This window comes from Carcharhinus amblyrhynchos, unplaced genomic scaffold, assembly GCF_965287045.1.
Source record: "Carcharhinus amblyrhynchos unplaced genomic scaffold, sCarAmb.v2.hapA chromosome_295, whole genome shotgun sequence".
NCBI classification, from domain to species: Eukaryota; Metazoa; Chordata; class Chondrichthyes; order Carcharhiniformes; family Carcharhinidae; genus Carcharhinus; species Carcharhinus amblyrhynchos.
This window is the reverse complement of record NW_027650035.1, coordinates 16,136-42,962: the sequence shown is the minus strand read 5'-3', so window position 1 is coordinate 42,962 and position 26,827 is coordinate 16,136. Positions and strand designations below refer to the sequence as shown.

Below are 26,827 nucleotides of genomic sequence, written 5' to 3'. Positions count from 1 at the left end.
GGGGCAAGTTGCTCTACAATTCCCGTAAACAAGCCTGGTCAGGACTGCTTAAAGGGCAAAAACATGCAGTAACAGCAAGGTTAACAGACTGTGTGTGTCACTCACTGGCATGTGGTTGAGGCAGATTGGGAATGGAAGTGCTGTTTGCAGGTGTTTCCAGGGCTCTGAATGAATGGAGAGGGAGTTGCACTGAGGGGAATGTTGTGGTCAGAATTTTCCCTGGAGCAGTTGTTTGATTTGGATTTATTTTGCCTGTTGGTTTCAGTGGGTGGGAAGTTTTCATTGGTTAGTACAGAAGTGAAACATACCAAACCAGCTGTCTACTGGGTGTACGAATCAAAGGTGGTTTTACCGAATGGATTCCATTGGCCCAGTGCCACTACGGTACACTTACTCACCATGGCCTTGTATGGAAGGAAGTTTCAGCATTTGTGATGGTGGTGTGGCCTTTCTGATTTTCAAGCTATTCACTCGCTGGAGAACTGGCACATTCTGCCATTGTCCAACATCCGCTCTCCCTGAACGAGCTGTCGAATCTACAGAGGCAATGTCTTCAAAGCTGCACCCACCATTTGTCTTCTCCACCCCACTATCATTGTTGTTAGTGTTTCCCTGGAGTGAACCTTCACTACTGCTGGCTGAGTCACCTCGGGGACTGCTCTGCAACTTCTAAAATAACAACAGAAAGAAGATAGTGCTTTATTTCTCCAAATCCTCCATCTCATCATCTCTGTAAAGTTGACATGGCCACAACCACTCAATGTAGCAAAGACCTTATCAATCTACATTACTCAATGGCTGCTGTGCCTCAACCAGCACAAACCCCTCTCAGCTACAGTGGGAGAGTGTGACCCAGGATGCCACCCTGTCCACCTGGCAGCTCCCTCAGACATTATAATACTGTCTGAGAGTGTGGTGGGAACAGATTCACACAGCGAGTGGTTAGAACCTGGAATGTACTGTCTGTTCCCAATGCTGAGTTGCCACCTAGTGGTTTTGTCATGTTCCTCCCTTGCAGTGGAGACAGGAACTGTGAATCAGCATGGACAATTGGCTAGATTAATCATGTACGACTGATGTCATTCCTCAGTGGCTACTTCAAGGCAATAGTGCTGTTAGCGGTAGGTATGCCTGGATCAGGTGAGTTGCTCTCAACTCAACTCAACCCAACCCAATCCCTCTGCAGTAACTGGACCCAACAGAAACCAGCGTTGGCATTTGTGTGGTCCTGAGGGAGTGTTATATCAGCTGTCAGATTCCACATGCAGCTAGGGCCCTGTCTGTCCACTCATGGCCATTCCACCTAACCTGCACAGGGCAATGCTAAATTACCCCTTAGTGTCCAAAGATGTGTAGGTTAGGTGGATTGGCTATGCTAAATTGCCTAGTGGTCTCTCGCCACTGGTCAGCTTGTGTTGAAACCTGAGCTTAGAGAGCAGTGATAGAAATGAATCAACCAGTTTCCTTACCCTGCTTGTGTTGGGCTCCATCAACCTGCCCTGCATGAAGTATTCCATTTTTGTATTAGCCGTGTTGCCCCCTTCCTCATGGTGAATGTCTCCAACTGGTCCTGTCACTGACCTCACTCCGTCTTGTGTTGAGGAAGCCCTCACACTGCGTTGCTTTTTGGTTATGTGTGCCTCAGGACCATGGACAGTCTTCACATGTTTCCTTAACGAGCTGGGATCAGTGTATCGTTTTGTGCAGCACGGAATCTTACAAAGATAGGGTTTCTGTCGATGAACGAACAATGTGATTAGCGTTCAATCAGGAGAAGGTCAAGGATCCAGAGAATCCCCATCTTGTAAACATTTGCCATTTTAGGGAAGCTATTTTGCCCCATCAATCTATTCCCTTTGAGAAGCAGCTGCCATTAAGGTTTACAGAGGGGAAACAGGCCCTTCAGCCCAACTTGTCCATATCACCCTTTTTTTTTTTAAATGCCAACTGCCTGCATTTGGCCCCTATCCCTCTCTACCCATTGTACCCACCTCTACTACCACCTCTGGCAGCTTGTTCCAGACACTCACCACCCTCTGTGAAAGAAATGTCCCCCTGGACAATTTTGTATCTCTCCCCTCTCACCTTAAACCTACACCCTCTAGTTTTAGACTCCCCTACCTTTGGGAAAAGATATTGACTATCTAGCTGATCTGTGCCCCTCATTATTTTATAGACCTCTATAAGTTCACCCCTAAGCTCCTACCCACCAGAGAAAAAAGTTCCAGTCTACCCAGCCTCTCCTTATAACTTAAACCATCAAGTCCCAGTCGCATCCTAGTAAATCTTTTCTGCACTCTTTGTATTCTGCCATGTGTCAGCCCACTGGCCCAATTGATCAAGATCCTATTGCAATCCTAGATACACTTCACTATCTACTATGCAGATGACACCAATCTTGGTGGCAAACTTACTAAGCATGCTTCCAAAAATTCTTATCCAAATCATTGATATAAATGACAACTAACAGTGGTCCCAGCACTGATCCCTGAGGCACACTACTGGTGACAGGCCTCCAGTTTTAAAACCAACCCTCCACAACCATCCTCCGGCTTCTGTTATAGAACATAGAACATTACAGCGCAGAACAGGCCCTTCGGCCCACGATGTTGCGCCGACCAGTTTTTTTTTAAAAAAAACACTGACCCACTAATCTAAACCAATCCCTTTTCGTCCATAAACCTATCCACAGATCTCTTAAACGCCCCCAAACTAGGCGCATTTACAACCGCAGCAGGCAGGGCATTCCAATCCCTCACCACCCTCTGGGTAAAGAACCTACCCCTGACATCCGTCCTATAACTACCACCCCTTAATTTAAAGCCATGCCCCCTCGTGCTAGCTTTCTCCATCCGAGGAAAAAGGCTATCACTATCCACCCTATCTAAACCTCTAATCATCTTATATGTTTCAATAAGATCCCCTCTTAGCCTCCTTCTTTCCAGCGAAAACAACCCCAAATCCCTCAGTCTCTCCTCATATGACCTCCCCTCCATACCAGGCAACATCCTGGTAAACCTCCTCTGCACCCTCTCCAAAGCCTCCACGTCCTTCCTGTAATGTGGGGACCAGAACTGCACACAGTACTCCAAGTGCGGCCGCACCAGAGTTGTGTACAGTTGCAACATGACGCTGCGACTCCTAAATTCAATCCCCCTACCAATAAACGCCAAGACACCGTATGCCTTCTTAACAACCCTATCTACTTGATTCCCAACTTTCAGGGATCTATGTACACATACACCTAGATCCCTCTGCTCCTCCACACTATTCAAAGTCCTCCCGTTAGCCCTATACTCAACACATCTGTTACTCCTACCGAAATGAATTACCTCACACTTCTCCGCATTAAACTCCATCCGCCACCTCGTGGCCCAGCTCTGCAACCTGTCTAAGTCACCCTGCAAACTATGACACCCTTCCTCACAATCTACCACACCACCGACTTTGGTGTTATCAGCAAACTTACTAATCCACCCAACTATACCCTCATCCAGATCATTAATAAAAATTACAAACAGCAGTGGCCCCAAAACAGATCCCTGAGGCACACCACTCGTAACCGAACTCCATGACAAATATTTACCATCAACCACCACCCTCTGTCTCCTATCTGCTAGCCAATTCCTGATCCAAGTACCTAGATTACCCCCAATCCCATACATCTGCATTTTCTGCAGAAGCCCACCATGGTGAACCTTATCAAATGCCTCACTAAAATCCATATATACCACGTCAACTGCCTTACCCCCATCCACCTCTTTGGTCACTTTCTCAAAGTTATCATCAATTTTGTATCCGTTTACCTACCTCACCCTGGATCCCTTGAGATTTGATGTTATGAAACAACTTACCATGTGGTACCTTGACAAAGGCCTTGCTAAAGTCTATGTAGAGAACATCAACTGCACTGTCCTCACTACCTTCTTGGTTACCCCTTCAAAAAACTCAATCAAGTTTGTGAGACATGATTTTCCACACTCAAAGCCAGTTAGAAGGCTTTTCAATGAGCTGTTGTCAGCAGCAAAGCAACCTGTTTTTTATGCTCTATCCTGTTCCATGTTGGATGCCTCTGTACTGCCCCATGCCACCCTTTTCACGGGCTATGCTACCTTTGACCCTGTCCCATTCTATCCACTGCCATCTACCCTGCAAAATGCTACCCTGTGCAACCTATTGCCTGACCTGATGCCACCCTCTTCCTACTAGATGGTATCCCCGTCTGCCCTTAGTAACTCCATTTTACCAATGCTACATCTACCTGATTAGCACTGGCCACAAGGCAAGGAACAGAAATACTTGTATGTTTATAGGTAAATGACTAACTGTGGGGCCTGTACCTCATTGGAATGGGTCCTGTTCTGGTGTTTTGCTCTGTCTGAAGCGTTGGAGAATGCCTTGTTGCAGCCTTCGTAGTCACAGATGTACGGTTTCTCTCCTGTGTGAGATCGCAAGTGCGTTTTCAGATTCTCCAGCCTGGAATAAGCTTTATTGCAAGTTTCAAACTGGAAATGTACATACAAACACCAAGATTTTCAATGCACGCTTCCTAAATGAACTTGGAATTAAACTAATCTGTCTCTACCATGTGGCACTTACTGTACACTTGTGTGGCTTCTGCCCAGTATGTCGTCTCATATGGACCACCAGCATGTACTGGGCCTTAAACGCACGCAGTTCCCTTGAACACTCTCTCCAATGGCACACAAACTCCTTCTTCTCACCGTGAATGTGCTCATTATTAATATGCTGCAAACGGGAGAAAGTCAAAGAGAAACACACACTCAAAGCCCAACCCATCACTAATTGAGGTCTGACAGAGGTTCAAAGTATACAATATTTTTCACGCAGTTGTTATTGTTTCTGTTCTTCACTGCCTTGGAAATGGTTCCCCAGGATCTGAGGGCACCTCTGAATGCCTAGTGGTCCATCCTTAATGTTGAAACTTTTAACAGTGAGTGGCTGCAGCATATTCAACTGTGGGAACTCTCACAGCTCTATGCTGGAGTCACTGGCTGGTTCTGTTTGTGCTCAGCACAAATATACACAATCAGTGAATTCAATACACCACAGTTCAGAGTTGAACTCAAAGCTGACAATCTTTGGTATCACTTCACACAGTTCAGTTCAACCACCATCGCAGTTTGAAAATTAAAAGGTTTCTAAACACCAACTAAGATGGTCCTTACTGATCCCAGTGGACATATTTGAATCCTGCATGGAATTGGTTAGCGTATGCTTTCTTCCTTAGCAACATATTCATGAGCAATATGCTCTTTGTAGGAACATTGGAATTAGGAACAGAAGTCAGCAAATTCAGCCCTTTGAGCCTGCTCCGCCACTCAATCAGATCATGGCTGATCTCTACCTCCACCTCCCTACCTATTCATATCCCTTTCCTCCTCCTCGAAACCATTCAACGATTCAGATTCCACCGTGCTATGGAGCAGCGAGTTCCACAAATTCACCACTCTCTGCGAGAAGTAGTTCCTCCTTAGCTCAGTATTAAATCTACCGCCTCTCACCTGTACCTGTGATCTCTTGTTCAAGATTGCCCCACAGAGGAAACATTTGGTCCACATTTATTTCACCGATCCCATATCCCTCAATCAGATCCCCCTCTCACCCTTCTAAATTCCAGCGAGGACAAGCCCCAAACTATTTAATCTCTCCTCAAACACCAATCCTTTCATCCCCGGAAACAATCTGGTGAACCTCCTCTGAACTGCCTCCAATCCCACCACATCCTTCCTCAACTAAGGAGACCAAAACTGGACACAACACTCCAGCTGTGGGCTCACCAATACCCTGTACAATTGTAACATCGAGTTTGTCATTATCAGAGTGAAGGACACTGTTTTTTTTTCCCCCCCATTTTCCAATATTTTGATGACAAATAAAGCAAAAATGTTCAAAGGAAATTGAAAAACAGAATGGCTTGCAGAATGGCACTGCGATTTTCAGTATCTGGAGAACCTTTACAGCCTGGAGATTTCAGAATACATGGTAACTTACATCCTACACAGAAATTCAAAAATCCGTTGCCATTTCAATGAGGCCACGATATCATTCCCCAGTTACTCACTTGCACAAGTTGATCTTGCGTATCAAACTCTTTACTGCAGCCTTCCCAGTGACAGTTAGTCTCATAGATGCACTCCGGTTCCTGTCTTCCGTCATCCTTATCTCCGTCACTTCTTCCATTCATCATTCCCAGTAAATGATCCTGTTCCAAATGATGGCTGAATGAGTATGGAGGGATTGGTGGGTAAATACATGGGGTTACAGGATAAGCCTGAATAAGAGGTGATGTAGATGCGATGGACCAAATCGTCATCTCCTACACGGTTGGGATTTCTATAAGATCTGTTGTGGTTTGACACACCAGCAGCTTCTTTCCACCACCACCCTCGCCTTGTTTGGACCTTGAGCCCTAATGGTCGAGAGTTTCAGGTTTCCAGGTGTCCAGATCACCAACAACCTGTCCTGGTCCTTCCATGCCTCTACTTTCTTAGGACACTAAGGAAATTTGGCATGTCTGCTATGGCTCTCACCAACTTTTACAGATACATCATAGAAAGCATTCTTTCTGATTGTATCACAGCTTGGTATGGGCTCCTGCTCTGCCCAAGACTGCAAAAAACTACAAAGGGTTGTGAATGAAGCCTAATCCATCACACAAACCAACCTCCCATCCATTGACTGTCTACACTCCCATGCTTCGGAAAAGCAGCCAACATAATTAAGGACCCCACGCACCCCGGACATTCTCTCTTCCACCTTCCGTCAGTGAAAAAAAGTACAAAAGTCTGAGGTCACATACCAACTGACTCAAGAACAGCTTCTTCTCTGTTGCCATCAGACTTATGAATGGTCCTATCACAAGCTGATCTTTCTCTACATCCTAGTTAAGACTAATACTACATTCTGCACCCTCCTTTCCTTCTCCCCTATGTACTTTATGAATGGTATGCTTTGTCTGTATAGTATGCAAGAAACAATACTTTTCACTGTATCCCAAAACATGAGACAATAATAAATCAAACCATAAAGCCATGAGTGAATGAGCACAATGTAAATAGGATCAGAGAGTTGACTGCGTGTCTCCAGGACTGGTTTGGGAGAAATTGGGTTTCAATCCATGGGATACTGACATCAGCACTGGGGAAAGAGGGAGCTGTTCTACTGGGTCCATTTCACCTGAACCATTCTGGGACCAACGTCCTGCTGAATTGTACAACTTGAGTTGTAGACACGGCTTCAAACTCAATAATGGAGGGTAGAGATCAAGTGAGGGAAGATAATGATAAACTTAATAGAGAAGACAATGTAGGAATAAGGGAAATGCTGATCAGAGTGCACAAATCTAAGAATGCACCAGAAAATATGGCTAGAAGTTACAAAAAAAGTAAAAAGACACAATTAAAAGGTCCTGTTTCTGAATGTATGTCACATACATAACAAAGCAGAGGAACTGTCAGCACAAAGAGAAAGGAATATGCGTGATCTGAGAGCCATTACAGAGTAAGAAGTCTGACAACACCAGGTTTAAGTCCAACCGATTTATTTGATAGTAAACTCACAAGCTTTCAAGGTTTACCTTTTCATCAGGTGATGAAGAGGTAAACCTTGAAAGCTTGAGAGTTTACTATCAAATAAATCGGTTGGACTTAAACCTGGTGTTGTCAAACTTCTTACTGTGTTTACCCCAGTCCAACGCCGGCACATCCACATCATAGCCATTACAGAGACATGGGTGTAGGACTGCGACCTGATTATTGGAGGGTACATGATATTTAGGAAGGACAGGAAGCTGGGGAAAAGGTAGAAGGGTCACTCTGCTAATTTCGGATGACATTGGTACAATAGAGAGACGATCTTAGTTCTGTAGATCAAGATAGAATCAGTTTAGATAGAGATGAGAAATAGTAAAGTAAGAAGTCACTTGTGGGAGTGGTTTATAAACCCACTAACAGTAACCATGTCAACGTACTACTAATCACAGTGTATGGCAATTACCTTGATGAAAGAATTGCTAATTACCCATGTGACACTGATAGCCTGGAGGCCCGTGACCAGTGGTGTGCCTGAGGGATCAGTGCTGGGTCCACTGTTATTTGTCATTTATATTAATGATTTGGATGAGAATATAGGAGGCATGGTTAGTAAGTATGCAGATGACACCAAGATTGGTGGCATAATTGGTGGACAGTGAAGAAGGTTATCTAGGATTGCAACAGGATCTTGATCAATTGGGCCAGTGGGCTGATCAATGGCATTTGGAGTTTAATTTAGATAAGTGCAAGGTGATGCATTTTGGTCAATTGAACCAGGGCAGGACTTGCTCAGTTAATGGTAGGGTGTTGGGTGGAGTTACAGAACAAAGAGATCTAGGGGTACAAGTTCATAGCTCCTTGAAAGTGGAGTCACAGGTGGACAGAGTGGTGAAGAAGGCATTCAGCATGCTTGGTTTCATTGGTCAGAACATTGAATACAGGAGTTGGGACGTCTTATTGAAGTTGTACAAGACATTGGAATATTGTGTACAGTTCTGGTCACTCTATTATAGAAAAGGATATTATTAAACAAGAAAGAATGCAGAACAGATTTACTAGGATGCTACCGGGACTTGATGGTTTGAGTTATGAGAGGCTGGATAGACTGGGAATTTTTTCTCTGGAGCGTAGGAGGCTGAGGGCTGACCTTATAGAGGTCTATAAAATAATGAGGGGCACAGATCAGCTAGATAGTCAATATCTTTTTCTAAAGGTAGGGGAGTCTAAAACTAGAGGACATAGGTTTAAGGTGAGAGGGGAGAGATACAAGTGTCCAGAGGGGCAATTTTTTCACAGAGTGGTGAGTGTCTGGAATGAGCTGCCAGAGGTAGTAATAGAGGCAGGTACAATTCTGTCCTTTAAAAAACATTTAGACAGTTACATGGGTAAGATGGCAATAGAGGGATATGGGCCAAATGCGGGCAATTGGAATTAGATTAGGGGTTAAAAAAAAAGGACGGCATGGACAAGTTGGGCCGAAGAGCCTGTTTCCATGCTGTAAACCTCTGATTCTATGACTCTATATTGAAGGTGTCTCTTAGTAGCAGTGAGCATAGCATGAATGAATTTTACATTCAGTTTGAGGAAGAGAAGAGTTGGTCTAAGACTAATGTTTTAACTTAAATAAGGGCAATCACAAGGACTTGAAGACAATTGGCTGACTAGTGAACTGTGATGAGTGAAAGTGAATTGGCAAATTTGTGTAAGGGTTGGGAGGTGCAACGGCAGACATTTAAGGAGATATTTCCAAATACTCCATTATTCTCTCACTGGAATGTATCTTTTCAAAAAGGATACACTAGCTGTAGCTAACTAAGGAAGTTAAAGTTAGCATTGATTTAAAAGAAAATGTGTATAATTCTACAAAAATTAGTGGCAGGTCATAATAAATATGAAAAAGCAGCAAAGTAACAAAGAACAATCAGGAGGGAGAAATTGGAGCTAGCTAGAAATATAAAAACAGATGGCAAGAGTTTCTCAGGTATTTATAAAGGAAAAGAGTAAGCTGAGCTAGGGTCCTCTAGATGGACAAATAAGGAAATGGTGGATGAACTAAGCAGATATTTTACTGAGGAAATAAGTGTGAATCAAAAGGTGAAAGGGAGGGAGGAACGTGAAATAAATGACATTCTGAAAAGGTCCCATCAAATGGAAAATAGCGAATGTGACTTATCAAGAAAGGACTGAGACAGAAATCAGGAAACTACAGGCCAATTAGCTTCACATCTGTTGTAGGGCAGCAAGGTGGCACAGTGGTTAACACTGCTGCCTCACCACGCCTGGGACCCAGGGTTGATTCCCAGTTTGGGTGACTGTGTGTGGAGTCTGCACATTCTCCCTGTGTCTGTGTGGGTTTCCTTCAGGTGCTCTAGTTTCCTTCGACAGTCCGGAAGACGTGCTGGCTAGATAGATTGGCCGTGCTAAATTCTCCCTCAGCGTATCCAAACAGGAGTGTGGCGACTGGGGGATTTTCACAGTAACTTCATTGCTGTGTTAATGTAAGCCCACTTGTGACACTAATACTTCAACTTAAAATGCTGGTACCTATTATTAAGGAGGTTATGGCAGGATAATTAGAAAATTTCATTGTAATCAGGCAGAGTCAACATGGTTTTGTGACTGGGAATTAGTTTGACTAATTTGTTCCTCGAGAAAGTAACTAGCAACGTGGATAAGGGAGAACCTGTAGATGTACATCTTGGATGGAGACAGTGCCCAGAAGGTTTTTGAGAAAATGCCACAAGTGTTTACTACACTGCTCATGGTGCAGTGGGAAACACATTCACTAGCTAACAGCAAAGCGAGTAAGCATAAATGGGTCATTTTGGGTTGGCATGATGCCACCGGTGGAGCAGTGCTGGGGCCTCAACTATTTACAATCTATATCAATGATTTGGGTGCAGGGATCCAGTATCTATTGTTTCATTTGCTGATGATGCAAAGATAGGTAGGAAAGTCAGTTATGAAGAGGACATAGGGACTTACAAAAGGTTATAGGTAGGTAAGTGAGTTAGCAGAGGGAGTGTAATGTGAATTGTCCACTTTGCAGGAATAACAGAAAAGCAGCATGTTATTTAAATAGAGATTGCAGAGCTCCAAGATGCAGTGGGATCTGGGCTTCCTGGTATGCAAATCACAAAAGGTTAGCATGCAGGTACAGCGAGTGATTAGGAAGGCAAATGGAATGTTGGTGTTTATTGCAAGGACAATGGAATATAAAAGTAGAGAAGTTTTACTGCAGCTATACAGGGTGTCAGTGAGATCACCTCTGGAGTAGTTACTTAAGAAAGAATATAAATGCATTGGAAACCAGTTTAGAGAAGATTCACTCAACTGATACCTGAGACAAGTTATCTTCTGAGGAAAGATTGAACAGTTTGGGCTGATACCCATTGGGGTTTAGAAGAATGAGAGGTGATCTTATCAAAACATATCAGATTCTGAGAGAGCTTGACAGGGTGGGTGTTCCCCCTCGCGTGGAGGGATGTGGAACTAGGAGATAACGTTTAAAAACAAAGGGGTCTCCCATTAAAGATGAAGATGGGGAGAAATTTCTTCTGAGCGTTCTGGGTTTTTGGAACTCTTCCTCAGAGAGCAGTAGTGGTCAAGGAATATTTTGAAGGCAGAGGTGCGTAGATTCTTGACTAACAAGGGGGTGAAAGGTTATCAGGGGTTGGCCAGAATGTTGGGTTGGGGTTACAATCGGCCTAATGGAATGGTGGAGCAGGTTCGAGGGGCCGAATGGCCTACTTCTATTTGGATGTTCAACTAAGGGTGACAGAATAGTGTAAAGTAACCCTATTTGGTAAGGTCAGTTATTGGGTTATCAGTAAACCTTTTCCAGCAATAGGTATGTGTTCAGTTTGCGTCCGCACTGCCCTTCAAGTCACACCTTTGCCTGCTCTGCTGTAACTATGTGGTGGTGTGGGATGGCGGTCAGTGCAGTGTGGAATTTGACACTGGGCATAGCATGGGCTGAGGTGGAAATGCTGCAGTGAACAATCACATCTTTCGGTTGGCTATAGAATCTTGGGCAGCAATTTCTTTACCCAATGATATCCAACTCTGGGGAAACGCAAGGGTATTTACTCAATAAGATGAATCTTCTGGGAGACACCAGCTTCGAACCCCACCCTACTGTTGGTCAGTATGTTGGAGAGCTAAGCGAATGAGAAGAAGACATAAGCAGTGGTTTACCTGAGTGCCTGCACTGGGCATGTCTCCCTCTGATCTCTCTCCCAGACACTTGCCATAGAGTGGATCCAGTGACCTGCTGCTCAATGATTCCGTTTTCATCTGTATTCAAGCATTGAAATAAGATGTCAGAGCCAGTGTTCGATATATAAAGTGTCAATATTCTACCTGCTGGGTGACCATCACATTAAGCTTTCCAAAGACATCAGATTTGCAATGGCTGAGCATTAACAGGCCAACTAGAGTGCTGAAGGTGGAGAGAATCAAAGATTTCAAAAGGAAACTGGATTGGCACTGTAAGGAAATGAACTAGCAGGGTTAAGGGGAGATAGAGCAGGGAAACGGAACTGAGTGGATTAGTCTACAGGGAGCCAGCATGGACTCAATGGGCTGAATAGCCTCCTAGTGTGCTAGAAATGACTTGAGGGATGGAATTGTCCACTCTGCCAACAGCGGACATCATGGCGGGCATGAGGCCAAAACTCAGTTGCCCAAAGACGTAAATACATTTACTTCCTTCTTAAGGAGACCAAATCTATACACAGTATTCAAGATGTGGTCTCACCAATGCCCAGTATAACTGAAGCATAACCTCCTTATGGTTAAGATAGCATTCCATTAACCGTCTCAGTTACCTGCTGTACCTGCAGAGTGACATTTTTGTGACCTATGCACGAGAATGCCCAGATCCCTCTGCACCTCGGAATTCTGCAGCCATTCTCCATTTAAGTAATGCTCTAGTTTTTAATTCTTGCTAAAGTGGTGAACTTCACATTTTCTTACATTATTCTCCATCTGCCAGATTCTTGCCCGCTCACTCTATCTCTCGATATCTGTCTGCAACCTCCTTATGTCCTCGACACAGCAGACTTTCCCACCTATCACTGTGTCCTCCGCAAATTTAGCTGCCATCCCTTCATCTAAGTCATTGACGGCAACTGTTAAAAGTTGAGGCCTCAGCACCGACCCCCACGGGACTCATCACAGCCTGTCAATCAGAAAAAGACCCTTTAATGCATACTCTATTTGTTACAAGCCAGCCAACCTCAACTCCAGGCTAACACAATGAACCTCTGGAAATCCAAGGACAGTACATCTACAAGCTCCCCTTTATCCACAGTTCATGTGACCCCTTCAAAGAACTCTAATAAATTGGTTAGACATGATTTCCCTTTCTGACTCTTACTTCAGTAATGGTCATTCATTATCTCCCTATACTGCTCAGCAGACTTTTACTGGACCTGGTGGGCCTTAACCACCCGGGGCCTCTCCCTCCTCCACCATGGGGCCACCTCTGCCTCCACCTCCTCCATCCCAGAGCCACCTCCTCCTCCTCCACCCCAGGGCCTCCTTCCTCCTCCTCTGAGTGGCCTGGAGGAGAGTCTCGAGTGGAGGGATATTGCTGAAGCATTGGGCTAGAGGTTGCTGTTGTTTCCGGGGCTAGTCTGGAGTGCCGGAGCTGGCCAGTGAACGGCTGTCCAGAGGTTACTGCTATCGCCGCGCCTGGCATCCCCACCTATTGGGATGCAGGATGGAGACAAGCAATATGCTGATTGGTTCTCCCGTCCTCTCAGCTCGTTTACATACCTGGAAAGATTTGGCGCTCTCGTGCACTTGGCAATGAGCCAGTGGCTGGCTTCGACAGGGCTGCTGCTGCCAGGAGCTCGTGGGCAGTGAGGGGTGACTGAGGGGCTGGCTGTGTCCAGATGCAGTGGTCAGGCCACACGGCTGATCAGGGAAGTGTTGATGTTTGGCAGAGGTTGTTGTTGATGTTGAACTGGAATTAGAAATCAGTGACAGTTAACCCAGCACACACTGCACCTCCAACACTTGATGCAGCAATCACTCTCTCTGACTGGATAGGACAATGTCCACCCAGACATCGAGTCAGTCTAACCCCTCACACACACAAACACTCTCTCTCTCTCTCCCCCCATTCCCTCTCACACACACACTCCTCCTCCACCCTCCACCCTCCACCTCCACCCCCCCCCCCCCCCCCCCAGCAGTGCCGGTTTGTGCCCCCTACCACTGCCCAAGTGGCACCTTGGCACTGCACACCAGGCATCAGCCAGTGTCAAGGGGGCGCAATCAGCAGGGATAGACAATTGGGGCAGGCCTGCCTGCCTCCCTCCCATGTGGGAGGAGCGGGGGGGGGGCTGGAAATTGCGGTCTTCCAGGACGGAACAGGGGTGTCAGAGCTGGCCCTGGAATTGTTATGGGGGCCGCAGTCGGGCCACGGGAGGGGTTGGAGGGGCAGTACTGCAGGGGTCCCAAGCTGGCCAGCAAATGGGGAGACTGACAGATCAGGGCCACTGCATATGCACAGAGTTGCAGAACTGTCAAACTCCGATGTGAATAGGCCCCCACCCCCAATGGGTTTTTAATGACATTCATGATTGTGACCTCTGCAGTGCACAGAGTGCGGAGATTCAGGTGAGAAGCTGAACTGACAAAACAGTCAGGCTCTCAAAACAGTTTTCTCATTAATTATGGATTTAGAATTTTTTTGAGAGAGATTTGGGTCCACACACACTTTCTCACACACTCTCTCCCTCACGTAAACAGATAAACGTGCACTGTGTGTTTGATGTGAATGTGAGGGTGTGTGCGAGAGGTGTGCGTGTGTGTATTCTGTCCAGTGAGTCAGACTGACAGTGCAACTGTACTGGACTAGGTGTCCCTGTCAATCACAGCTGCATGGGGAAATGTACCAACATCAGCACTTCCGTCCAAAGCAAAGGCTTCAGAAAGTTCAACTCCCCTTTGGCAAGAGGGGAGTTGAAGATGTGGCTAAAGCTTTGTGCTTTATGATAGGGATTGACAAAGCTGATATCGGAAAATATGTCCTTGTAATCAAAGATTGCTATCCAAGTTCAGCACTTGGTGCTTTCTGTTTCTGCAGAGATTGGATTGGAGAGGCTGGATGAGTCGGGGTTGAGATGATTTCAATCTAATGCACATGTTGCCCTTTCCCCATTCTGGAAGATTGGAACATTTCGGTCTAGTGTGGTGGTGGAGGATTTATTTTTAATTTGAAGGCCTGACCTGATGCCCATGATGGAGAGATGTCCGTATGAGCCACTTGTCAATGAGCCACAGTGGGAGCTGTTGCTGAAGGCAGGCAGTGAATTTGGCGACGTTCTTATCATGGTCTGTAGGTTGACACTGGTGTCAGAGAGCGCAGAGCCGGACGTGCTGCATTTCTGAATTCTCTCTGTCGTGCTCCCAGGGGTCATGAATCGGGAACTGAAACCTGGAGGCAGAAAAGAAATCCAAAGGTGATCACAGCAATCACGAAATGGCCGCACTCCAGACTCAAACATCACAGAATTGTTACAGCATTGAATGAGGCCATTTAGCCTATTGTGTATGCACCAGAGGGGTTACAGAGATAGGGAGGAGGTGTAGGGGGCTGGGGGAGGTTACAGAGATAGGGAGGTGGTGTAGGGGATTGGATTTGATTTAGTATTGTCACGTGTATTAGTATGCAGTGAAAAGTATTGTTTCTTGCACGCTATATAAAGCATACTGTTCACAGAGAAGGAAAGAAGAAAGTACAGAATGTAGTGTTACGGTCATAGCTAGGGTGTAGAGAAAGATCAACTTAATGCAAGGCAAGCCCATTCAAAAGTTTGATAGCAGCAGGGAAGAAGCTGTTCTTGAGTTGGTTGGTATGTGTTTTCAGACTTTTGTATCATTTCCTGACGGAAGAAGGTGGAAGAGAGAATGTCCAGGGTGCGTGGGGTCCTTAATTATGTTGGCTGCTTTTCCAAGGCAGTGGAAAGTGTAGACAGAGTCAATGGATTGGGAGGCTGGTTTGTGTGATGGATTGGGCTATGTTCACCACCCTTTTGTAGTTCTTGCAGTCTTGGTCAGAGCAGGAGCCCATACCAAGCTGTGATACAACCAGAATGTTTTCTATGGTGCATCTGGAGAGAGTCGTAGCTGACATACCAAATTTTCTTTGTCTCCTGAGAAAGTAGAAGCTTTGGTGGGCTTTATTAACTACAGTATCGGCATAGAGAGCCCAGGACAGGTTGTTGGTGATCTGGACAACTAGAAATTTGAAGCCCTTGACCATTTCTACTTCGTCCCCGTTGATGTAGACAGGGGCACGTTCTCATTTCTGCTTCCTAAAGTTGATGACAATCTCCTTTGTTTTGTTGCCATTGAGGGAGAGATATTTTGGCCTTGGAGGGAGTGCAGAGGAGGTTTACTAGGCTGATACCGGAGTTGAGGGGGTTGAGCTATGAGGAGAGGCTGAATAAACTGGGCTTGTACTCGTTAGAGTTTAGAAGAATGAGAGGAGATCTCATTGAGACGTATAAGATGATGAATGGGATGGATAGGATAGAGGTGGAGAGGCTCTTCCCGCTCAGAAAGGACAGTAGGACTAGGGGGCACAGCCTCAAGATAAAAGGGGGGCGGTTTAGAACGGAGTTGAGGAGGAACTTCTTCACTCAAAGGGTGGTGAATCTCTGGAATTCTCTGCCCGTTGAAGTGGTGGAGGCTGCCTCGCTAAATATTTTTAAGACGCGGGTTGATGGGTTTTTGATAAGCGAGGGGATTAAGGGTTATGGGGAGAGGGCGGGAATGTGGAACTGAGACACGACAGATCAGCCATGATCTTATTGAATGGCGGGGCAGGCTCGAAGGGCTAGATGGCCTACTCCTGCTCCTATTTCTTATGTTCTTATGAGAGATTATTGTTGCCACACCAGTTCACCAGATTCTCTATCTCATTCCTGTACTCTATTGCGTCATTATTTGAGATCCAACCCACGACAGTGGTGTTGTCAGCAAACCTGAAAATCACAGAGATAGGGAGGTTGTGGGGTTGGGGAAGTTTACAGAAATAGGTGGGTTTTAGGGGTTGCAGTAGGTTACGGAGATAGGGAGGCATAAAGGGGCTGGAGGAGGTTACAGAAACAGAGGGGTGTAGGGGCTGCGGGGGCGGGGGGGGGGGGGAGGGGGGGAGTGAAAATTTTAAAATCAAGATGATGGTGAATTTAACAAATCACTCACCATCCTGACTTGGAAATATATCATTGTTCCTTCACTGTCACTGAGTCAAAATCCTAGAACTCCCTCCTTAACAGCACTGTGGGTGTACCTACACCACATGGACTGACTGATGTCCAATAACAATCCTGGAACTCCCTCCCTAACAGCACTGTGGGTGTACCTACACCACATGGACTGACTGATGGCCAATAACAATCCTGGAACTCCCTCCCTAACAGCACTGTGGGTGTACCTACACCACATGGACTGACTGATGTCCAATAACAATCCTGGAACTCCCTCCCTAACAGCACTGTGGGTGTACCTACACCACACGGACTGACTGATGTCCAATAACAATCCTGGAACTCCCTCCCTAACAGCACTGTGGGTGTACCTACACCACACGGACTGACTGATGTTCAATAACAATCCCGGAACTCCCCCCCCCCTAACAGCACTGTGGGTGTACCTACAGCACACGGATTGCAGCGGGGTTGAGAAGGCCGCTCACCACCACCTTCTGAAGGGTCAATTAGGGATGGGCAATAAATACTGGGCTTGCCAGCGAATAAAAGGAAATCAAGGCAATGTTGTCATAAACACACAAGAACAAAAGAACAGAAGCAGGAGAGGGCCATTTGGCCCTTCAAGCCTGCCCCGTCATTCAATACGATCGTGGTTGATCTACGCCGGTCTCAGCTCCCTTTCTGTGCCATTTCCCCATCGTCCTCTATTCCTCGATCTATCAAATATTCATCCAACTCCAATTTAAATACTCCGAATGATCCAGCCTCCACCACCCTTTGGGGCAGAAAATTCCAGAGATTCACCACCCTCTGTAAGAAGACATTTCTACAGAGATCAGTTATAAATGACTGGCTCTTTATCATGTAGCTGTGATCCCTTGTTCCAGACTCTACCGCTAGTGAAAATATCTCTCCATCTACCCTGTTAAACCCCCTTAGAATCTTATATGTTTGAATAAGGCCATCCCGCCACTCTGCTAAATTCCAGGAATGTAGAATCACCATATCCTCATCACAACCTGTCCTTCCACCTATCTTTGTATCATCGGCAAATTTGGAAACCTTACTTTGTTCCTTCCTCCAGCTCATTAATATAAATGGTGAACAATTGCGGCCAAGAACTGATCCCTGTGCTACTCCACTAGTTACATCTTTCCACTCTGAAAAGGCCCCATTTATTCCAACACTCTGTTTTCTATGTGACAGCCAGTTTTCAATCCATGCTAACACATTTCCTCCAATTCCACAGGCTTTTACTTTATGCACCAGCCTCTTTTGCAGCACCTTGTCAAATACCTTTTAGAAATCCAAATACATTACATTTACAGATTTCCCTCTATATTCTCACTGTTACATCCTCAAAGAATTTGAGCAAATTTGTCAATGATTTATTTTTCATAAAATCATGTTGAAGGTTTAATTATATTCAGCTTTCCTCAATGATTAACTATTTCCTCCAGCATCTTACCAGTAATAATGTTAAACTAACTGGCCTATAGTTCCCTGCCTTCTGTCTTTCTCCCTTTATGAACAAGAGCGTCATATTGGCTGTTTTCCAATCTTCTGGTACCCTCCTGAAATTAAGTGATTTACGAAAAATTTCAACCAATGGGTTCCCCATCTCTGCATGCACTTGCATTAAAACCCTAGCATGCAGTTCATCAGGTCCTGGTGACATTTCCCCTTTAGCACTTTGAGTTTCTCTAATACTCTTTGTGATTGGGAGTTTTTGAAGTTCTACGCTGTGATTTGAATTCGCCCATCTTTCAATATCTTGAAGACAATGCAAAAAATTGATTGAGCATTTCTGCCATTTCTTTGTATTTATCTCTGCTTCCTATTGATATAACCACAGAAACTGTGACAACTTGTTTTTATGCTGCATGTAAAATTTCCTTCAAAATTCATTTTCTTCCTCATGAGCTTTTTCTCCCCTTTTTGTTGCTGGATCCTGAAAGCTTCTCAGTCTCTGGTTTACCACCATCCCTTGCCATTTTGTATATCCTGCTTTTCAATTTAACATTATCCTTGACCTCCTGTGTTAACCATGGATTCTGTCTCTTTCTCCTAGAATCCCTCTTTTTGATTGGGATAAAATCCTGCTGAGCATTTTGGACCAGCTGTTTCAATATCGGCCACTGCTCATCTACCGATCTGTATCTTAGTTTGTTTACCCAGTTCACCTTAGACAACTCCTCCCTCATACCATTAGAACTGCCCTTATTTAAGCTGAAGGCATTGGATGTGGGCCTATGGCATTCATCCTGAAACTGTAGGAATTCTATCATATTGTGGTCACTACCCTCGGGAGGTCTGCAGATAACTGTTCAGATACACTGAGGGAGAATTTAGCACAGCCGACGCATCTAACCTGCACATCTTTTGGACTTTGGGAGGAAACTGGAGCATCCAGAGGAAACCCACGCAGACACGGGGAGAATGTGCAGACTCCGCATGGACAGTGACCCAAGCTGGGAATCAAACCCGGATCCCTGATGCAGCAATGCTAACCACTGTGCTACCACGTAGCTCAAAGATGCTGTCAGACCTGCTGAGATTTTCCAGTAATTTCTGTTTTAGTTTCCAATTCCAGCATCCGCAGTATTTTGCTTTTATGGAAATATTGCAACATCAGAGTGCTGTTCATTACTCCTCCAACAGATGGCAGTAATCTCCAAAAGAAGAGCTACATTCTCAGTGTAAAACAACCCCTTTTTATTTCCATCATTGGGTTGACATGTCTTTTGGTTTGGCTATTAATTCCCAGAGGCTGATGGATATTCTTTGTCAAGCTTCCAATTGGGAAGAGGAATGGCATCCAACACCAGACGTTGCCCGCCAAGGGCATCACAGACAAGAGGGTGTGGCAGACAGCAAGTTGCCTCCACCTCCGCTGTGGATGTTGGGGATTGCAGCAAGATGTGGCAGCAGGTTTAGAAAGGTTAAGAAGCTCCAGTTGCACAGTGTGGGCACAGGTGTTAAGCACTTGGGGATAGCAACCACCTCTGAATAAGCTCTCATTAATTGCGCCCTTTCTATGACTCTCTGTTCTGGTGAGCTGCGTTCTTGTATTCCCGACCTGAAAACTTGATACCTGTTCCAGAGAAAGGCTGTGTGCTCAGTCCAAAGTTTCCTCCATGTGCTTCCTGCAAGGCTGTCAGCACATTAATGATGTCCCCTCACAGTGAGTGAACACATCAGTGAAGCCTGTTTCTCATCGGGTATGAGGACATCTCCCACAGTGTACTGGGCTACCATCACTCATCCCAGTCATTGTCAGTGTGTGTGCTCTCTGCAAGCCCCCTCCCACCCTCTCTCACCCCCATCCCAACTCCTTCAACCTCCAGTGACAGTGAACCTCAAGGGCACAGATCAGCAAGGATATCGTCAGATCAGGAGATGTGAAACTCTGCGTGACATCGCTATGATACATTTAGTTTTACTTAGTTTATTGATTAGTGTCACGAGTAGGCTGACATTAACACTGCAATGAAGTTACTGTGAAAATCCCCTAGTCGCCATACTCTAGCACCTGTTCGGGTACACTGAGGGAGAACATAGCATGGCCAATGCACCCTAACCAGCACATCTTTGGACTGTGGGAGGAAATCGGAGCACCTGGAGGAAACCCACGCAGACACGGGGAGAACGTGCAAACAGTGACCCAAGCCAGGAATCGAACCCAGGTCCCTGGGCACCCGAGGTAGCAGTGCTAACCACTGTGCCACCGTACCGCCCAATGATTCTGGTCATTGAGAGTAAGCAAGCTGCCATCAGCCAGAAGGATTCAAAATTCACAGAAGCCCGGTGAGGACTTATGCACGGTCCCCACTGTAAGTTGTCGTCATGCTCCTGGAATGTGGGGCTATGGGCAACTGTTCCCTCCCCATGACATGAGCCTTATCAGTGAGAGTGCACTGCCATCAGTCAGACAGGAGGGCAATGCTCACAGAAGCCATGTGACGTTGACAGTGGGATGTCCTCGACAGTTTCCTCATCATCCTCCATGAATCTAGTGGCAATGAACCCATCCCGAGTTTGCTCTCTCTGGCCATCGTCACTGCCTCATGGCCAACATCCTCTCCCTCCTGGACTGCCTCTTTCTCGTCTACTTCAACATCTTCCTTGTCTGAGGAAACCTGTCGCTCCTCTGTGTCCCCCTCAGACAGTTTCTCTGTATATTGAAGCACCAGGTTGTGAAGGACACAGCAGATGACAACGATGCGTGGACTGTACTGCAGGACTCCAGCAGCCCAGTCCACACACTGGAACCACATTTCCAGCATCCCAATGGTGTGATCCACCAAAGTGTGAGTTACAGTATGAGCCTCATTGTATCGAGTCTCTGCTGCATTCTGGTCTCTACACAGGCATTGCCAGCCTCTCCTCAGTGAGTATCTCCTGCCCCAAGGAGCCAACCCTGTAGCTGCTGTAAACCCTCAGACATGGTGGGGATCTGAGAACAACTGGGGACGTACACTGCTCGGGAGCCCAGCTGACACCTGGAGGGTGTGCTTCATATCGTCTTACAGCAGCTGAGCATTCCAGGAGCGGAAGTGGCTCGAGAACTCCATTCCTTGATGCCCAGGGATCGGAGGGCCACGTGAATGCAGTCAGTGGCACCCTATAGAAAGCCAGGTATCTACAAGAATCAGAGAAACCATAGCAGTCGTAGAATAGAGAAGTCAGCGTGTAATGAGCAATCAGTGGCACTCATACACATCAGTGGTGAGTTAGTGGGCATGATTGGCTGAGCTGTGAGACAGAAAGAACATGAACTGATGAGTGGATAGATGATCTCAGCCAGAAAGCAATGTTCAATGTTCATCGCTGCTCAAGTTCACACAGTCAGGAATGATGTCGCAGGCAATTCAACAACCCCCGATCCCAACACTCCTCTTTTGCCCCACCACTCCCCAACCCAGTCACCGCGCCGAGTAGATCCCTCAGCTCCTGGTAAATGTCCAGCCAGTCACCACACTATAGCCCAGGCTTCCCTTCACTGGCTCAGGGCCCTCCAGGAAGTCAATGGGCCAGCAGCAGAAGGATGCTTCCTCAGGAAGGGTCACTTTAAGACTTGGCAGCCTTCGCCTTCTGGCACTGTGTTCCCGCCCCATTCCGGGTCCATCTCCTCCCCCTTTTTGACACCGGGCTGTTGCCCCTCTCCCTCTGCCTCTGTGCCAACAAACCTGAACCCTCAGTATCCAGGCTCAGTACATTGGTCCTTATGCTGCCAGTGCCTATCTCTTTCCCCCATGCCTGTTGGCCCCTTCACCTCGAGCCCAGTCTCCATTAAACACTCCCAGGACAGGGACAGCACGGGGTTAGATACAGAGTAAAGCTCCCCCTACACTGTCCCCCCATCAAACACTCCTAGGACAGGTACAGCACGGGGTTAGATACAGAGTAAAGCTCCCCCTACACTGTCCCCCCATCAAACACTCCCAGGACAGGTACAGCACGGGGTTAGATACAGAGTAAAGCTCCCTCTACATTGTCCCCATCAAACACTCCCAGGACAGGTACAGCACGGGGTTAGATACAGAGTAAAGCTCCCTCTACATTGTCCCCATCAAACACTCCCAGGACAGGTACAGCACGGGGTTAGATACAGAGTAAAGCTCCCTCTACATTGTCCCCATCAAACACTCCCAGGACAGGTACAGCACGGGGTTAGATATAGAGTAAAGCTCCCTCTACACTGTCCCCCCATCAAACACTCCCAGGACAGGTACAGCACGGGGTTAGATACAGAGTAAAGCTCCCTCTACACTGTCCCCCATCAAACACTCCCAGAACAGGTACAGCACGGGGTTAGATACAGAGTAAAGCTCCCTCTGCACTGTCCCCATCAAACACTCCCAGGACAGGTACAGCACGGGGTTAGATACAGAGTAAAGCTCCCTCTACACTGTCCCCCATCAAACACTCCCAGGACAGGTACAGCACGGGGTTAGATACAGAGTAAAGCTCCCTCTACACTGTCCCCCCCATCAAACACTCCCAGGACAGGTACAGCACGGGGTTAGATACAGAGTAAAGCTCCCTCTACACTGTCCCCATCAAACACTCCCAGGACAGGTACAGCACGGGGTTAGATACAGAGTAAAGCTCCCTCTACACTGTCCCCCCCATCAAACACTCCCAGGACAGGTACAGCACGGGGTTAGATACAGAGTTAAACTTAGAATTTACTTAAGTTTAAGGCTTACATTAACACTGTAATGAAGTTACTGTGAAAATCCCCTAGTCACCACACTCTGACGCCTTTTCGGGTACACTGAGGGAGAATTTAGCACGGCCAAAGCACCTAACCAGCACATCTTTCAGACTGTGGGAGGAAACTGGAGCACCCGGAGGAAACCCATGCAGACACGGGGAGAACGTGCAGACTCCACACAGACAGTGACCCAAGCTGGGAATTGAACCCTGGTCCCTGGCGCTGTGAGGCAGCAGTGCCAACCACTGTGCCACCCATGAGGCAGCACCATAATGTCAGGACTGAGGACAAGTGCATATGGGTGGGTGGAGTGTGTACTGACCCTGTCCTGCTGTCAATCCACAGGGCACTGATTTAGAGGGGCAGTGCCCTCCCTCTAGATTGAGGCACCGGTTTATCTTCTGGAGGAGTTGCATGGCATGGCACACAGGCGGGCTATCTGTGACGTGGCTCCGAGCAGGATACATGCTGAAGTGGGACACATCTGTGAAAGCAGGACTTTCTGAGGGAATAAATCTGATCAAAGGAATAACAGAATGATTAAAACAAAGACCCAAAGCACACTGTACAAGTTAGGAAGGTTTACTTTGCTGCATGCGTTGGTGAGAATGCACACCAATCAAACCTTGTTCAGCAGTCAATTTGCGCCTTTTGCGTTAATGGCCGTTTGTTCGCTGTCCATTATTCCCATGATGCACCTTGTTGCACAGACGGTGGTTTTCGGGGGCTGCGTTTGCTGCTTTTCTATTGGTTAAAGGCCTTTTTGAAAATAAACTTGCTTGCCTGCTGTCCTATCCGCGCACTTGCGCTAATTTTCCCACTTTGAAACAAGCGTCAACACAGCAAAAGCGGCTGAGAGGGAGGCTGAGCGGAGGAAGAGGCCACCGAGGAACAGGCCAGAATGGAACTTTCCGGTAATGTCAGAGTCGTTGGGGGGGGGGGGGGGGTGGTGGCGGGCGTCTGTTTGCTGGATGTGCAGAAGTTTAAGTTTATTTTATTTCTTAGTGTCACAAGTACAAAGAACAAAGAAAATTACAGCACAGGAACAGGCCCTTCGACCCTCCAAACCTGCACCGACCATGCTGAACTAAAACTCCCTACCCTTCCAGGGACCATATCCCTCTATTCCCATCCTATTCATGGATTTGTCCAGTCGCCCCTTAAAAGTCACTATCATATCCGCTTCCACTACCTCCCCCGGCAACAAGTTCCAGGCACCCACCTGCGTAAAAACACTTGCCTCATACATCTCCTTCAAACCTTGCCCCTCGCCCCTTAAACCTGTGCCCCCTAGTAATTCTCTCTTCCACCCTGAGGAAAAGCTTCTGACTATTCACTCTGTCCATGCCTCTCATAATCTTGTAGATTTCTATCAGGTCTCCCCTCAACCTCCATCGTTCCAGTGAGAACAAACCAAGTTTCTCCAACCTCTCCTCATAGCTAATGCCCTCCATACCAGGTAACATCCTGGTAAATCTTTTCTGTATCCTTTCCAAAGCCTCCACATCCTTCTGGTAGTGTGGCGACCAGAATTGAACACTATATTCCAAGTGCGGCCTTACTAAGGTTCTATAAAGCTGCAACATGACTTGCCAATTTTTAAACTCAGTGCCCCGGCTGAAGGCAAGCATGCCGTATGCCTTCTTGACTACCTTCTGCACGTGCATTGCCACGTTCAGTGACCTGTGTACCTGTACACCCAGATCCCTTTGCCTATCAATACTCTTAAGGGTTCTGCCATTTACTGTACATCTCCTATCTGTATTAAACCTTCCAAAATGCATTACCTCACATTTGTCCGGATTAAACTCCATCTGCCATTTCTCGGCCCAATTCTCCAACCGATCTATATCCTGCTGTATCCTCTGATGGTCCTCATCGCTATCTGCAAATCCACCAACCGTTGTGTCGTCTGCAAACTTACTAATCAATCCAGTTACATTTTCCTCCAAATCATTCATATGTATTACAAACAGTCTTAAATTAACACTGCAATGAAGTTACTGTGAAAACTGGGGTTATGGGAATAGGGATTGGGTGGGACTGTTTTCATTGCAGACTCGATAGGCCAAATGACCTGCGCTGTAGGGATTCTGGTGGCTGTTCGGGTACACAGAGCAAGAATTTAGCGTGGCCAAATGCACCTAACCAGCACATCCTTTGGACTGTGGGAGGAAAAACTTGAATAAGGCACTCAGAGTGTTAAAATGAGCGGCGTGGGTTTTGTAGGGCCGAAGGGCCTGTTTCCAGGGCTGTGCTGTTCTTTGAAACCAGAATACCCGGAGGAAACCCACGCAGACACGGGTAGAATGTGCAAGCTCCACACAGACAATCACACAATCCGGGAATTGAGAGGGGGGGCAGGAGGGGGGTGCGGGCACTGTCGGCGACAGTCACATTCCCAGGTGAAACAACACGTGAGAGTGTGAAGTGAGTGGGAAATGGGAAGACATGATCCAAAATCCATCAGTCACACACCCTGCCAATCCTGTCTGCCCAGGATTAAGCATGTACCAGGAGATGAGGGGCATCCATGAAGCTAAATCCAGTACAACCCAGCACCTTCAGGAGGGGGGAACCTCTTTCACCACTAGCACTCCTTCCCCCTCCCCTGTGACTTACCCCTGCACAGCTTGTGGGATGCTGCAACCATCGTGTGAACTGTCTTTGTGGTGAAGTAAATCAGCTGGCATTGAGAGTTGTGAGGCTGCATCGTGATGGTGAGAATCTGAGGAGGAGGATAAAGAAAAGACATACATGAGCACAAGACTGGACTGATGCGTGCGTTACTGAATGACAGCAATCTCTCAGACCCTGCAGCTCAGTGCTGGAAAGAGAGCTCTTGACAAAATGAACAAATTCATCTCCTGTACCCTACGTTGACAGACTAACTATGTACCATCCCTAATTACCCCTTGAGAAGGTGGCAGTGAGCTGCCTTCTTGAACTGCTGCAGTTTCTGAGGTGTAGGTACACCCACAGTGCTGTTAGGGAGGGAGTTCCAGGATTGTTATTGGACATCAGTCAGTCCGTGTGGTGTAGGTACACCCACAGTGCTGTTAGGGAGGGAGTTCCAGGATTGTTATTGGACATCAGTCAGTCCATGTGGTGTAGGTACACCCACAGTGCTGTTAGGGAGGGAGTTCCAGGATTGTTATTGGACATCAGTCAGTCTGTGTGGCGTAAGTGCACCCACACTGCTGTTAGGGAGGGAGTTCCAGGATTTTGACAGTGAAGGAACGGCCGATATATTTCCAAGTTGGGATGGTGAGTGACTTGGAGGGGAACCTCCAGGTGGGGGTGTTCCCAGGTACCTGCTGCCCTTTGTCCTTCTAGATGGTAGAGGTTGTGTGTTTGGAAGGTGCTGTCTAAGGAGCCTTGGTGAGTTGCTGCAGTGCATCTTGTAGATGGTAAACACAGCTATTACTGAGCATCGGTGGTGAAGGGAGTTTTTTTTATTCATCCCTGGGCACGCTGGCTGGCCAGCATTTATTATCCCCAGACACCCTTGAACTGAGTGTCTTGCTTGGCTATTTCAGAGGACTGTTGAGAGTCAACCACATTGCTGTGTCACACGTAAGTCAGACCAAGTAAAGACAGCAGATTTCCTTCCCTAAAGGACATTAGTGAACAAGATGGGTTTTTCCCACAACCGACAATGGTTTCATGGTCATCACTAGATTCTTAATTCCAGATGTTTTTAATATATCACGTGGAGTGAATCAAATTGGCTGGAGACTGATATCTGAGATGCTGGGGAGCACTGGAGGAGGCTGAGATGGATCATCCACTTGGCACTTCTGGCTGAAGATTGCTGTGAA

At 46.7% G+C, this 26,827-nt stretch overlaps 1 protein-coding gene across 1 annotated transcript in view; it reads right to left on the bottom strand.

Annotated features, from left to right (window-relative positions):
- LOC145339043 (zinc finger protein GLI1-like) overlaps positions 1–26,827 on the bottom strand; it is a 39,823-nt gene that overhangs the window by 3,242 nt on the left and 9,754 nt on the right. The window contains exons 2-10 of the mRNA XM_080183468.1: positions 25,629–25,734; positions 14,799–15,006; positions 13,338–13,527; positions 11,754–11,852; positions 6,086–6,226; positions 4,600–4,749; positions 4,341–4,505; positions 1,470–1,733; positions 399–669 (exon numbers count right to left, since the gene is read on the bottom strand). Coding sequence (XP_080039594.1) covers positions 399–669; positions 1,470–1,733; positions 4,341–4,505; positions 4,600–4,749; positions 6,086–6,226; positions 11,754–11,852; positions 13,338–13,527; positions 14,799–15,006; positions 25,629–25,719 — 1,579 coding nt within the window. The 5' untranslated portion in view covers positions 25,720–25,734. The remainder of the gene's footprint in view (positions 1–398; positions 670–1,469; positions 1,734–4,340; positions 4,506–4,599; positions 4,750–6,085; positions 6,227–11,753; positions 11,853–13,337; positions 13,528–14,798; positions 15,007–25,628; positions 25,735–26,827) is intronic.